Genomic DNA, 14,318 nt, shown 5'->3' on the forward strand with positions numbered 1-14,318 from the left:
TTCAGCAAATAGGTTTGTCGTAAAAATGGCCTGATGTTCATCAAGACCTGGGGCCGGTTGCAAAAAACATCTTAAGTTAAGATATTCCGAGAAAAGGTTTCCTTAATTCTTTCAGAGTAGAGGATTCCTTAAAATAAAGTCAGTTGGATGAAACCCCCTTACGTCTTCTACGTAAGGATTCCTTAAAATTTTCACTTAAGTATTTAAGTTTTTCCCATTATCTTGGTCTTATACTTAAGGAATCCCTTAAAGTTCCCTTAACAACTGCACACAAGACTTTAACAACCAAAGGAAAAAAACTTAAGGAACCTCTGACTGTATCTTAACTGCGACAGATGAATGATGAAAATGAACGCATCCTGAGAAGTGTCCTGCGACTGGGAGTACCCAACGAATACAAACAATCATCAATTGATTTTACCTCACCGCCAGTCAATTTATGATTTTATGCATATTTTATTTACATGTTTATAATTCATTTCAAAATTTTGCTAGCAGATCAATCTTTCCGTTAAACAGAATTAAAAAAAAATCTAATTTGCTGGCAAGTTTCACCCTGGGCACCAGCAATATAGGACAGAAGTACATCGGTTATGGAACAAATTTTCTGATGCAGAAATAACGAATATTAAATAACGAAATAAACCTGGAGGCGACAGCAGGTATCACAAGCAGGTGTGAGTGCAAGCAAAGAAATGGTCTCCGTGGAAACTGTAGAATTTTACTACCGTAAAATGACTTTCAATGCAGTAAATCCTTTCTGATTTTTCCTTAACTAAGGTAGCGTTTTAAGGGATTCTGTGCTACATAAATCCCTCGGCTAAGGGGAAATTAAACCTTAAGTGTCATACTTAAGGGGACAACTTAATTTGTTTTTGTGCAACCAGCCCCAAAATCTAGATGTCAAGATTTAACTTTATGGAAATAAATTAGATTATTACGTTTTCCCTCTGCAGATTTTCAGCTAGATGCTGATATGTGTATTTTTGAAGTTCATGTATTGTAGCTTAATAGTAAAGGTTTCAATTAAATTATTGGAGATATTGTCTTCCAGAAAAGCTTTATCAAACATCAGCTACATGGGTATCATACATCATTCATACATGTTAAAACAAGAACCATTGCATGTTGTAAGATCAGGTTAAGTGAAAAAAATGACAGTAACAGCAATAGTTTGTATAGCATCAATAATAAAAATCAACCTCAGTAATTACAAATAAATGCATACTATGTAAATTATTGATAAACATTTTTGTTACTACTCTCAATCTCCATCAAAAGAATGTTTACAAAAAGTAATTGAAGCAAACATTCCTTCATTTTTGTCTTTTGAAAAATAAGAAAACATTCCTTTTTAAAGGATACTTTAACATTCAAGTTCAATCAATGAAAAAAATGCAAGTATAAGCATCACCGAACTGCATGCTTACAAATAGTGGAGCGGGGAGAACAAGAGGCATAGGCATGAAGGCAGAGGGATGGGCTGTTGGGGATAAAGAGGGGTGGGTGGTGAGTGGAGAAAGAGGGATGGGCTGTGTGGGGAGGTAGAGGGATGGACTGCTGGATCTGAAAGAGGGATGGGCTATGGGGTTGATAGAGGGATAGACTTTTCTCTTTGATCCCATTAGAAAAAAACCCAGGTATCTTGAAACTCTGTACTGTACAACATCCAATATCAAAATGGCTTTCTTACAGTTAGTTACAAACCTGATGGATGCACTGATTTTGATTGTGAGGGCATCATGGCAGTGGGTTATAAACAGACTTCTGGCTTCAACTATAAGACATTCCTTGTCAACTCTTGCTGACAGTAGAAGCCCAGCTGTCTCTCTGGAGGAAGATTGTCTTGCTACAGTATTGCTTACAGTTCAATGTCTTATCTATTTATATATTCCATTGATAATATACAATATTGCTGTAATTATTGGTCATAGAATGAGAAATCGAAAAAGCTATGAGGAAAACAGAAGAATATAATACGCAATGGTTTTAGAGTTTTATCATGGTTCAATTAAATGCACTTAGCAATTAAATGTGGGCACGTGTCTATTGGCATAATCCTACAGTATGCTGTGTTGCCTCCTTTTTAACTGTTCTCAAGTACACTTTTGACTTCTGCAAAATCTGGAACAGTTTCTATACATAAATGTCCGAGAGATTTCCAACAATTCCATTTTTGGAAACTATAACTAAATATGCATTTTTTTGAAAGCTGTCCTCAAATAAATCCTGACTTATTCATACACAATTTTTAATGAACTATTATTCAGTAACCCTTTGGAATTTGATTGTTTCCTCATCCTCTTAGTCTGAGGCAATTGTACCTTTACACCATGTTAGGGGAGGCTCATCATGCTAAAGTAGTACAATGACACTATTGAAAATATTAATTTGGTTTCTCTTTTATATTACTTCAGATGGTCACAAAGACTTCATCACTTCTTGACCTGGACAGGTGTTTCTGAAATCTCAGGGCCTAGACTCTGAGCAGGACCATTTTAGATGTTCATTCCTGTGCTGTATAACACCCAACAAGTCAAACAACAAACTACATTTGAAGGGAAATCATCGGTCTAAAACTCAAAAATAGTCAGTGTCAAAATGTCAATATAATGCACCATGCACCAATATAATTGTTTCCCCTTTCAGTGTTAAAATTTAACATTGATTTTATTGTGTAAATTGCAGCACAGCCCTGCAACACTGGTGTCTACACAAAGAAGAGCAGCTGTTTCACAGTAAAATAACTGATGTCAAATTGAATTAATTCCTACGTGTAAGAGTCCATCAAGTTTAATAACAAAATGTATGGAGTAAAATATGTTAATATCTCCAGATATTTGAACTGCCAATTATGTTTTAGAAAGAATGCCTGAAAGAAAAATCTGATTATGAAAATAAATAAATATTTAAATGATCTTTTAAGAGCATGAATTACAGTATATAATTACAGAGAGTATACATGAACATGTACAGTATTTTCATATTGTCAGGGTTGCGGGTAAGTGGTCGGGCAGGCTGGCAGGAAGGATTAGGGAAAGACGAGGCAGGCAGGCGGAATACGGGGAAAACTGAGGGTTTATTAGGGAAGGAAGACAGATGGGACGGATAGGACAGATGAATGATACTGACATCTAACATCAACTAACATCAATGACAGACAAAAACCAGGGCAAGATGTGGACTGAAATAGAACAAAGACATGGCGAAATAACAAGACACAGCTGGGTACGATTCGGGAAACACACGTGGATTATCAGGGCGGCGTTCCATACACGAGGATCGTACGAGCCGGGCATGACAGAACCCCCCCCCAAAGGCGCGTACTTCGGGTGTGCTTCAGGGGAGGCGACGGACGGGACAAGGGATACAGGACCTGGAAAACAAGAATGAGACCATTAATGGGGCACAGGGAATAAAACGGACAGACAAAATATGCACATGGGCAGAAGCCAGGACAGGACCTGACAAGACGGGAAACACAGACAAACAGATCGAGAAAAGGAACGCAGAGGGAACAGGCGGAACGCAAGGGCTGGGAGTGAACAGGGGAGGAACAAGGAGCATAGGCAAGAGGAACGAGGAGGAAACAAAGGAGGGACAGAGACAGGAGACCAAGGAGAGAAGGATGGGGGACAAAGGGGAGCTCGAGGGAGCCACGGTGAACGACGGGCAGCGGCCAGAGCAGGAGGGGACCTTAGAGGGGCTGAGGAGGCAGGGCAAGGGACAGGTGAAGGGGATGAGGAGGAAGTCGGAGGGGGCACCAGGGGAGGTGACGAGGGAGCTGAAGGGAAAACCGGGGAAGGCAAGGAGGGAGGGGGAGCCGCAGCAGGCGATGGTGAAGCCATAGCTGGCCAAGGCAACGTCCCCCGATGCGCTGGAACCCGCAGGCGACCGACGAGAAGTTGGAGGCAGGGCCGAGGCAGGGGGATGAGGCTTCAGAGGGGGACCTGCAGGCAACCGCCGACCTGGAGTCCCAGGACCCGTAAGCGCTAGCCAAGGCGATCGAGTACGAGCCAGGGGGCAGGACGGGAGGGACCCCAGCCCTGCGTCTGTGTCCTCTCCCCTTACGGGACACAGACATGCGGGGGTCAGGCTTGGGTCGACCTTGCTGGAGTGAGGGAAGAGGGGTCACAAGGAAGGTCCCCGAGGGGGTCCCATTCCAGCTCCTCTACTTCCAAGGAGGGAGGAGGTTGGGTTGTCTGGGACCTCCTCGGGGACTGGAGCTGGGGGGACTGGAGTAGGGTCATGGACTGGGACAGGAGTCACAGTTACAGGTGCAGATGGGACCGCAGCAGGCGGCGGAGGCAGAGGGGCCTCGGGCGTAGCTGCAGCAGGCAGTGGAGGCAGAGGGGCCTCGGGCATAGCTGCAGCAGACAGTAGAGGCAGAGGGGCCTCGGGCGTAACTGCAGCAGGCGGTGGAGGCAGAGGGGCCTCGGATGGAGGCGGAGGGAGCACCTCGGGCGTAGCGGCTGCAGCAGGCGATGGAGGCAGAGGGAGCGCCTCGGGCGTAGCGGCTGCAGCAGGCGACGGAGGCGGCTGCTCGGGCGTAGCGGCTGCAGCAAGAGGCGGAGGCGGCTGCTCGGGCGCAGGTGCCGGAGGCGGAGCTCTCCGTAACAGAGGAAGCCTCCTCAGTTCCTCCGCTAACCTCTCCAAGTCACCCCGAGGAGAGGTGGGTGAGAACGCGGCAAAGCCACACCGCAGCTGCGTGGCGTGCTGGTCCCCCTCCGGGGAGCCCTGTGTGGCCGGTTCCTCCGTCACCCTCCATTAAAGTCCCTGGAGGGTGAAGAATTGATCGGCGACAGTAGCGGGTGTAGCCGGGACCTCCAGCTGGGGCGCAGCAGCTGCAGCAGGCAGAGGCGGAGGTAGCGCCTCGGGCGTAGCTGCTGCAGGCGGTGGGACTGGCAGAACAGGGGCTGGCGGGACGGGCGATGCCCCCTTAAGAGTCCGGGGAACCCGAGGGATAGCGTCCCTGACTGCGCTGGCCCCTTTATTAGCCCCACGCGCTGGCCGGTAGAAATACCGCTTGAGGGGCGGTGGTAGCTCTGCGGCGGCCAGGCGCATTCCCAGGATGGGGGAAGCTGCCCGTGAAGGCAGCTTAGCGGCGGTGGTGACCTCAGGCTGGACCGGGGAGTCATCCTGCTCACCGGCTGGGAGGGAAGCGGGGACGAGCGCGCAAGCCCCCAGGACGATCGTCGGGACGACCGCCGGCTTTCTCCTCCATTTCAGCCTTAGGGTCACGGTGGCCGCTGGAGGCTGCGCTATGTCCGACAGGGCAGATGGCGGGAGGACTGTCCCCGCGACGCACGGCGCGACCCACCGCTCCGTCCTGAGATTGGCCAGCTGCTGGAAGCTCTCGCGCACCTCCTCCGCAAGGTGTGCGTCCTCCTTGAGGGACAGCCGGTCCAGGATATCCCAGTTCCAGCTCACCGGATCCCACACCGGGGGATCCTCCTGGATGCCGGGCAGCGATATCCAAAATAGCACCTGGTCAACATAACCGAGGTACTCCTCCTCGGTTATGGAAGGTGCTCTCTTCCATGGGTCCGTCATTCTGTCAGGATTTGCGGGTAAGCGGACGGGCAGGCTGGCAGGAAGGATCAGAGAAAGACGAGGCAGGCAGGTGGAATATGGGGAAAACTGGGGATTTATTAGGGAAGGAAGACTACGGGTAGGACAGATGAATGATACTGACATCTAACATCAACTAACATCAATGACAGACAAAATCCAGTGCAAGACGTGGACTGAAATAGAGCAAAGACATGGCGAAATAACAAGACACAGCTGGGTACGATTGGGGAAGCACATGTGGATAATCAGGGGGCATGGCACACATGAGGATCGGACGAGCCGGGCATGACACATATATGATATGATTATATAAAATATTATCCAAGTATTTCTTAAAGAATATTTTTTATATAAATATATTAGATGCTAATCCTAAAAATCTAAATTAGAACAATTGTGTAGATACCTTTAGTACAACTAGCTGAATTTGATATTGTTCCATCTGCACAAATTGCATCTTTGATGGAATCTCCTGTGTAAAAGGAATTGAATTGTCCGTGAATACAGACACACTAAGTGTTCAAACACAAGTATGACTTCAATGATGGATTGACTGGCCCATGTTACTAGTGTAGAAGAGGTATCTTAAGGTCTGGACCCTGAGGAAAATTAATCTAGCTGAATGATGGATGGAAATCTATAAATATCAATACATACACCTGTATCTGAAATACTCTTAAAGAGCCACTGTCTGGAAATCTTTCTGCAAACTCTGCAAACCAGTATTTCTTACATGTGGGGATCATGCATTTCAATCTGTGTCTCCCAGACACAGATTTTTTTTTTTTATATATATTGTCTACTCTTGTAACTCTTTCTTGCTATCTGTTTGGAGCTGTGATAACACACAAATTTCCCCATTGTGGGATCAATAAAGTCCTATCTTATCTTATCTTATCTTATCTCAGAAAGTGGAACCAGTCTTTTGCCGTTGAGATTGATTGCACCAATCGAACAGTTTAAGGCCCAGCTAAAGGCTTACCTATTTAAACAAGCATTTGGCTAGCATCTGTTAAATTATCCTTTTTAATTTCATATTCTGTATTTTAACTTCTTTGACATTTTTATTCAATTTTATAGTTCAGCGCTTTGTGAGGCCTGTCTCTGAAAAGCACTTTATAAATAAACTTAACTTACTTCTTAAAGAATACCATGCATTGTGCACAATATTACTCAACAGTCACATTTGTGTAAATGAGGATGATTTTGTACTTGATAGGAGAGTATTAAAACCAGCATGAAAAAATGTCAGTCAGGCTTTGTTTGTGACCCTCTTACAATCCCAACACATGGGACAGATCTCAGCATTTCAGCCTTCATATCATCTGGAGAAAAATCCAGAATCTTAGAATCCATCTACGCGTACAGTGTTAATGGTCCATTTGTGATGTTTTTATAGTATTTTGTTAGAGCAATGCTCTGATAATGGCATGACTATGCTGGAAATTTCTTCATGTCTAGCAAAAGTCAGATTGTCTAGTCATTTTTACATTTTAACATTAAAGGCTGATCTTGTTAATAAAGATCACACATTTTCGGCATAATGTTAATTAAACAGAGTGCACAGGGACTAACTGAGTTTGCCTTTAAAAAGGTTGTTTGGAAATTAACTAATACACAAACACACAAGTGGACAAACACAGGAATGATTTCAATTAGGAATTGACAGGCCCATGCTAGAGGTATGGAACAAGAATTGTCTGCATGGCCTATTCAGGGTCATGGGGGGGGGGTCTAGAGCCTATGGGTGCAAGGCAAGGAATAACCCAGGATGGGGTGCCATCTGATCACAGGACAGACTCATACATCATTCACACCCACAAATAATTTGGCAACTCCAAGTAACCTCAACATATTTTTGGACTGTGGGGGAGAAGGGAGAAACCAGGGCACCCAGAGGAAACCCCGTAATGACAGGGAGAACACACACGGAACCCTAGCAGAAACCTGAACCCAGGTCCCAGAAGTGTGAGGTCAGTGTGCTACCCACTGCACCACCATGCCCTGCAAGGACAGGAAAATCAATTATAATTTTACATACTGGCATTCTAATTAAACTACATAGTATTGTGATTTTTGGTGGCTTTTAAAAACGTCAATTGCATTATTGTACTTGATTTCAGGGTTGTAATAGAATTGACTGACTGACTAAAAACTGTAGCAAATCTTATTGAATTAATCATAAGAACAGGAAATTGTTATTTGGTGGAAGATTGCTGCTATGTAACTCAAAGCAGAAAACATGCTTTATGATCACCAGCCTTGACACTGCCCTGCCTCCTGGCCAACGGGGATCTCAGGAGACATAGAAAACACTGTAGTTATTAGTGTTATTATTACCTTTTTTGACATTCTGTGTGTATGTCCATTGCAGTACATTTTGTACATCCACCACCCACTTCTCAATCCTGCGTGACTTCAGAGTACCCATCTGCTCCAAGCAAAGGTCTCCCTGACAACTCATTGCAGGAAACTACGACAGTATCTTAACATTAGAAAAGTAAGTATTGAGAAAACCGTTTTCTCTGATTGCCGAAGGAAAAATGAAACGACGAATAAGAAACCATTCAATAGAAGTCTGGGAGCTCAGTGATAATGTCCTAGCAGTGGCCAGAGTCAGTCAGTTGATTGAGGGAAAAAATGTTTCGAATTGCAGTAGGAATGTCGGCATCAGAGAATAATATATATCCCTTTATGTGCCAACATATTTAGTTATTTTATTATTGAGATATCATATATAGACTTTAAAAAATGCAATCCCATTTCACAAATACATTCAAATTTTTGTTGCAATTAAAAATGCATTTTTTTTCATATTTGTTTATCATACAATTACAGGTTTCTCCCTCATGAGGGCGCTCTATTCTGTTTGAAATCTGAGTATTTTCATTTTAGAATATTCCTCTTCTTCCAGTTGGACTCACTTTATATGATGACAAATGCTGTTCAGCTCAGATCCACCTGTCTTTATTGGATTGAGTTCATATCAATTCATTACCTAATAATCACTTTGCTGCTTGGATATGTTAAGGAAAGGGGTCACAGGTCATGCCACTCGTTCCCCTTTTCTGCAAATGCAGTGAAAAAAGTCTATTTCAAATATATTTTTTTTATTTCTTGGAAATTATTCAAGGACGACATTCCACTTTCTGTTTCTCTGGTCCATTTTCCCCATTTTTCCTTGAATTTGACAAGGCCATGCAGTGCTCAGGAATAGCTAAACAATGAACTGACAAATTTGAGAAAATGACAGTGAGAGAGAGAGTAAAGAGGGAGATTAGCACGTTCATTTAAAGTTACATCACTGCCCTTTGAAAGATGACACATCAGAGACCTGCTCGCAGCCGGTTCATACTCCATGTGAATTAAAACACCTTTCTTTAAAAGTGACTTCATCCACAACCTGTTCTTGGCTCTGTTTGCAAAAGGGTTTGTCTATATCTCAAGGCAGATCTTTGAATTTCTCCATCAGCTTGTTGCTCATCTCTCGGATTTTTGTACTTTTTTTATGCTTAGATATATATCGGGGATGTATAGACAGCTTTGAGTTGGTTTTGTAATTGAAGGACTCAGAAAAAAATGTTTATTTAGCTTCTTCTTTAGCCCTAAGGTTACAATGTTTTTGGTCTGATCTGAGGTCCAGTCTCATTTCACTAATTCCTGGAAAACAGATGTATCTTCATAAGTGGGTGGCATTTAGCGACAAATCATATAGCTTGTTTCTTTTTCTTCAAATTAACTTTCAATACTTGGATATATTCACAGTGAATGCTATATGAAGCTTCATTTGCTGTAGGATATATTGGCAGTTCCAATAAAATGTAAGCATTGCTTTAAAAGAAAACAAATAGAAAATGGGCTGATGTAGGAGATTTATTGGTAATTATAGGGATATGAGAATGATTTGGAAATCACGTCCTTGGCTACTTCAATCAAGTAAGCTAGTGACTAAAGGCTCATTTGAGCTTTGCAAAATGTAAAAAACAGGTACAGGTAAGGGAGTTTGTTCAAGCTACCACATTTTTGTGGGCAGTAGTGGCTTAATGGAATCCATTTGTAATTGAAAGATTGCAGGTTTAAATCCCAAACCAGCAAGACACCACTGAAGTACCCTGAGCAAGGTACCGCCCCCAAGCACTGCTCCCCGGGTGCTGAATTAGCTGCCCCCTGCTATGTCACATTGTCACATACGGGTTACATGCAGAGAACACAGTTTGTTGTTGGGCACTGTGGGGTATCAACAATGAAAATTAATCACTAAATTCAAATTTTTTTTGTTTTAAATACAGTTGTGCAGAATGCTACATTTGAAGTCACTTTCAGATGATTTTATTGTGAGGCCGCAAGGTTAATTTCTCCTGGAGAGCTTGCTATTTGTCTTGATAGCCAGTGAAACCTCTTCATTCCACCTGAAGCTGACTCCTTTGAACTTTTAGTTTCTCTCATTGCAGAGATTGGTCAGGTTGTGTTGACACATGTGATGAGGGGTGATGCGAAGATTGAGATTAGAGAGAGAGATATTGAAAGGGTTGAGCACAGAATACTTGGATGATTAATGAGTCTTCAGCAGTGGTCATGCTTAACTGAGAACAGAGGCAGCGTGCCATGCTTATATGAAGGCACAGCACAGATGGGCACTGAGTTGCATAGAATCTATTAAAAACTGTTCTCAGTCTTGACTCGTCTTCCCCTTAATTTACATTACTTTGGCTTTAAAAAAAAAGTCTCTCTCTTACTTTTTATAATATTCATAGAAATATTCACATCTCAGTTCTACGGAAAAGTGCTGTGATATACCAGTGTTCATTGAAAAGCCCCTCTGAATTTTAAAAGTAAAATGCATTGACGTTTTCTTGATGTACAAGTACTCGTACTGTGGTCTATTTACATGCAGATAAAAGGAAGAAATATCTAATGTTATGGCAAATAACTTCACTGCTTCAGTGTTATATAGCCATGGTGATCCTGCTGAAATTAGCTGGGCTTGGCATAACGAGTCCTGCCTTTGCCTCTTCTTCTGTGTGCTGTGCTAGTTTGCAGTGTATACTTTGACAGGGAAGTGGTAACACTGTTAAGCTCTCAGGAAAGAAAGCCTACAGTCTTGTTAAAGAACTTTAGGCTGTTTTGTCACGAAATAATATATCAGTCTGTTGACAGCCAACAAATGCTACGCTGAGTTAGCAGAAATGCTACATGGTCAATAGTATTGCTTCAGGCTCTTAGTATTTTTATATATCTTGATTTCATGCCCAGTGAAACAGCTTAGCTGCTGCTCTGGTTGTGACTATCAGCCAGCCAAGGTGCAATGCAACAAGGAGTCGCTTTTTTAGTTGCATTTTTACATTGCTGACTTAGTTAAGTGTCATTCTATCAGTTGATTGAAGCTGGAATGACAGGTCAAAGGAGTTTGCTTTGATTACAAGATGAAGACCTGGCCTTATTTTGCCTGTCTTCGCAGAGTCTTCTTCTCACATTCCTCATGTTCCTGTCCCTCCATCTGCGTCAAAATCATCTTCACTCAGCTCAGTCCAAGAATTCACAATTAAGTGATTCATGATTTACTTTTCTTCTTTACAGAAAAAGGGGTATTTAGAAACTCACCACTGTAAAACAGAACAATTGAACAAGTTAGAGACAAAAAAGGAACTGACGATGAATTCACTAATTATACTCAATTATACTCAAAATTATTTCTGCTTACAGGCTGCATCCACATAACTTACATACATTACATAAATATTTAAGACTAAAATACCCAGAAACAGATTTATTTAGTCCTCACAATTACAAAAAGAACATTTTGATGACCTTGATGAATGTCCATCGCATCCGAAAAGTTCATACTTTAAAATGGTTCTGAGGACTGGCTTGGTAGCTGCTTATCGAGTAACAGACATTTTTAAGACTGGGTATCCTCAAAGCCATTATCACCATAAACACTTCAGAAAATGCTGCACAGGAATCTAAGAACTTAATTTTATTTTTGGCTTTTAGTTTTACATTGAGGGAAGCACATCATCACATTAAATATAACATTTGTTCTTCCTTTAAATTTCTCTTACAGTGGAGCAGTAATTTTCCATAACAGGTTCTTGACATTGTTCTGATTTGTGTTCCATTAAACATAATAAAATCCACCTATCCATTTTCCAAACCTCTTATCCTATTGGGTGGAGCCTATCCCGGAAGCAATGGGCACGAGGCAGGGAACAACCCAGGATGGGGGGTCAGCCCATCAACATAATAAAATGAAAATACTAAATATAATCACACAACCTCCCAGACACCTCATGACTGTGAGAAATTATATAAAATAAATAGATCAGCAGTAATAAGTACTAACTCGTACTTGAATGCTTGTGCTCATGCACTATCCATTCAGTTCTGTACTCATAATAAAAGTCATAATTAGACCCATGTTAAATAATAATAGTTATACAGACGTAAATATATCTATAACAAAACACAACAATGTGTGCACACAAAATAAAAATTACAGTAGAATATATATTGCATGTCAATCCTCCAAAGCAAAACTAATTGAAATAATAACAGAAGATGGATACATAGGATGCAAAAAACACACTGTACATTAATAAGACACAGAACATCACATACAGAGATGTATAAGAATGTAAATGAACAATGAAGTCTGCAGCATCAAGTTTTCTTTATTGTTTCATTTTCTCAAAACATTTTCGCTGATTCAGTACTGTTGCTTAGTTTGACATCCAGTCACTCTTTAAGAAATATGTTGAGCTTGCAAACCATTCAAAATACCTCCGTATTATTTTATTGCCTGTCCATCTAGTTTTTCATTCACTTGTTATTGTTTTCTTACCTTTCCATTCAGTTAGTGATTTGTTAAAGCAATAGAGAGGAGACATGGTAATGTCATTATTAAATGGCTTAATACTAAAGTCAATTTTAGAACATAAAGGAAAAAAATTTCAAATGATGAGCAAATAAATCACTGAGCTCACATTGTGCATGTGTTTACAGATGCTTGTAGAATAGGATCTGTGTGACTGCTGTGTGTTTAATTTTTTTTTTCCAAAAATAACACCAAAGTGACATTCTGCTTCTGATTGCCACAGGTATTTAAAGGGGTAATTTGATTTTCAGAGCTTCTCTATGCCAGTCTTTGGGAATGCTGTAGGTATGTAGAGCTTTGTAACATCTGTTTAACTGAATGTGATTTTGGTGCAGGTGTGTCTGGGAAAAAAAAACACAAAAATACAGGGTTTTCTTCTACTTTTTACTTTAAAAATTTTAACAAAGTCATTAAACAGTCAATAGATCTATTAAAATTCAGTATTTAAGATCCTTAACAATTAAATAGCTTGAATGAACTACAACTTATTTGCATGTTTTTATTTGAGGGAGACAAACTAGCCAAATCAAGCTAAGGGCAATAAACTTTTAACCTTTAGTAAACATGACTTTTTTACCTCTGCTTCTAACACGTCAATAAAATCCAATTACTCGATCCCCATGACCAGTGGTAACAAACCCTGATGTAGTTTTGTACATATTTGTACATTAATATTAATGTAGTTTTGTACATGAGGCTACAACAAACAACACATAAGTCTAAAACTGCAAAATAGATGTCGATTCGTGGAACTCTAAATATCGTTATGCGATAATCTCACAGACCAAAAGGTGATCTTTTTTTTTAGGGTGGATGAAAATCTCCATGACATCGTAACTCTAACTGGCATTCCTGCCTCATGCTGTCCCGTGTCACCTGAGATTCTCTGCCGAGCACCTCAGCTGAAAATGAATGTTTGGGTGATTGGACGTAAATTAAGGGCTTGATGGACAGATGAAGTTTGTCACGTTTTAAACTCTCCTAACAACAAAGAAAAAAGTAATGAGGCAGGGAACAACCCAGGAAGGGGGGGCAGCCCATCGCAGGGCACACTCACACACGCACACCTACGGGCAATTTAGCAAGTCCAATTAGCCTCAGCATGTTTTTGGACTGTGGGGCAAAACCGGAGCATCCAGAGGAAACCCCAAGACTACATGGGGAGAACATGCAAACTCCACACACATGTAACCCAGGCGGAGACTCAAACCCAGGTCCCAGAGGTGTGAGGCAACAGTGCTAACCACTGCACCACCATGCCGCACCTCTAATCAATTAAAACATTAAATAATGTCAACATTTTTTTAAACAAAAGTAAAAAGTTCCAAGAACAGCTGGGTCAGAATTCTAACGAATAACAATAATAATAATAATAATAATAATAATAATAATAATAATAATAATGTATTTTTCTGATTTAGTTGTGAACTACAAACTTGGGTATTTTGGAAGCGCAGGGCAAGGCAGTGTAGTTAAATGACTCTTCGCTTTCCAAACAAAAGATGTTTCCATTCAGCCATAACAAAAATGAATATATAAGTAGACATTTGTGGATCACTTTTCCTTATGGAAGTATTATTTTTTTCTATTATTCTTTGACCTTGTTCTGTAGGTAAATGAACATTTTGTCTACTGCATAGGTCAATATGGTTTGCTTTTTCTTTCATTATCTTTATAATGCTAGAAGATGGGTAATTTTACAGTGTTAGCTTACTATCAGAACTAAAGGCAAATCAGTGGCAGGTTAATTCAGCTGAAATATATCTGGGGAGGGAAAATATTATTTTTAAAAAGTATTCATTAGATTTGCATTCCTAAAACCAAATCTTGGCAATGTTGTTATTTAAGCATTCACTTGATATCAGCTAGA

The 14,318-nt window shown here is 41.2% G+C and overlaps 1 protein-coding gene across 1 annotated transcript in view; it reads right to left on the reverse strand.

Annotated features, from left to right (window-relative positions):
• Positions 1-10,790: 10,790 nt before the first annotated feature.
• Positions 10,791-14,318, reverse strand: part of LOC125742760 (potassium voltage-gated channel subfamily C member 1-like) — a 54,395-nt gene continuing 50,867 nt past the window's right edge. Inside the window, exon 4 of the mRNA XM_049015082.1 lies at positions 10,791-11,177. Coding sequence (XP_048871039.1) covers positions 11,164-11,177 — 14 coding nt within the window. The 3' untranslated portion in view covers positions 10,791-11,163. The remainder of the gene's footprint in view (positions 11,178-14,318) is intronic.

The sequence above is a fragment of the Brienomyrus brachyistius genome, chromosome 5, assembly GCF_023856365.1.
Source record: "Brienomyrus brachyistius isolate T26 chromosome 5, BBRACH_0.4, whole genome shotgun sequence".
Lineage (NCBI taxonomy): Eukaryota > Metazoa > Chordata > Actinopteri > Osteoglossiformes > Mormyridae > Brienomyrus > Brienomyrus brachyistius.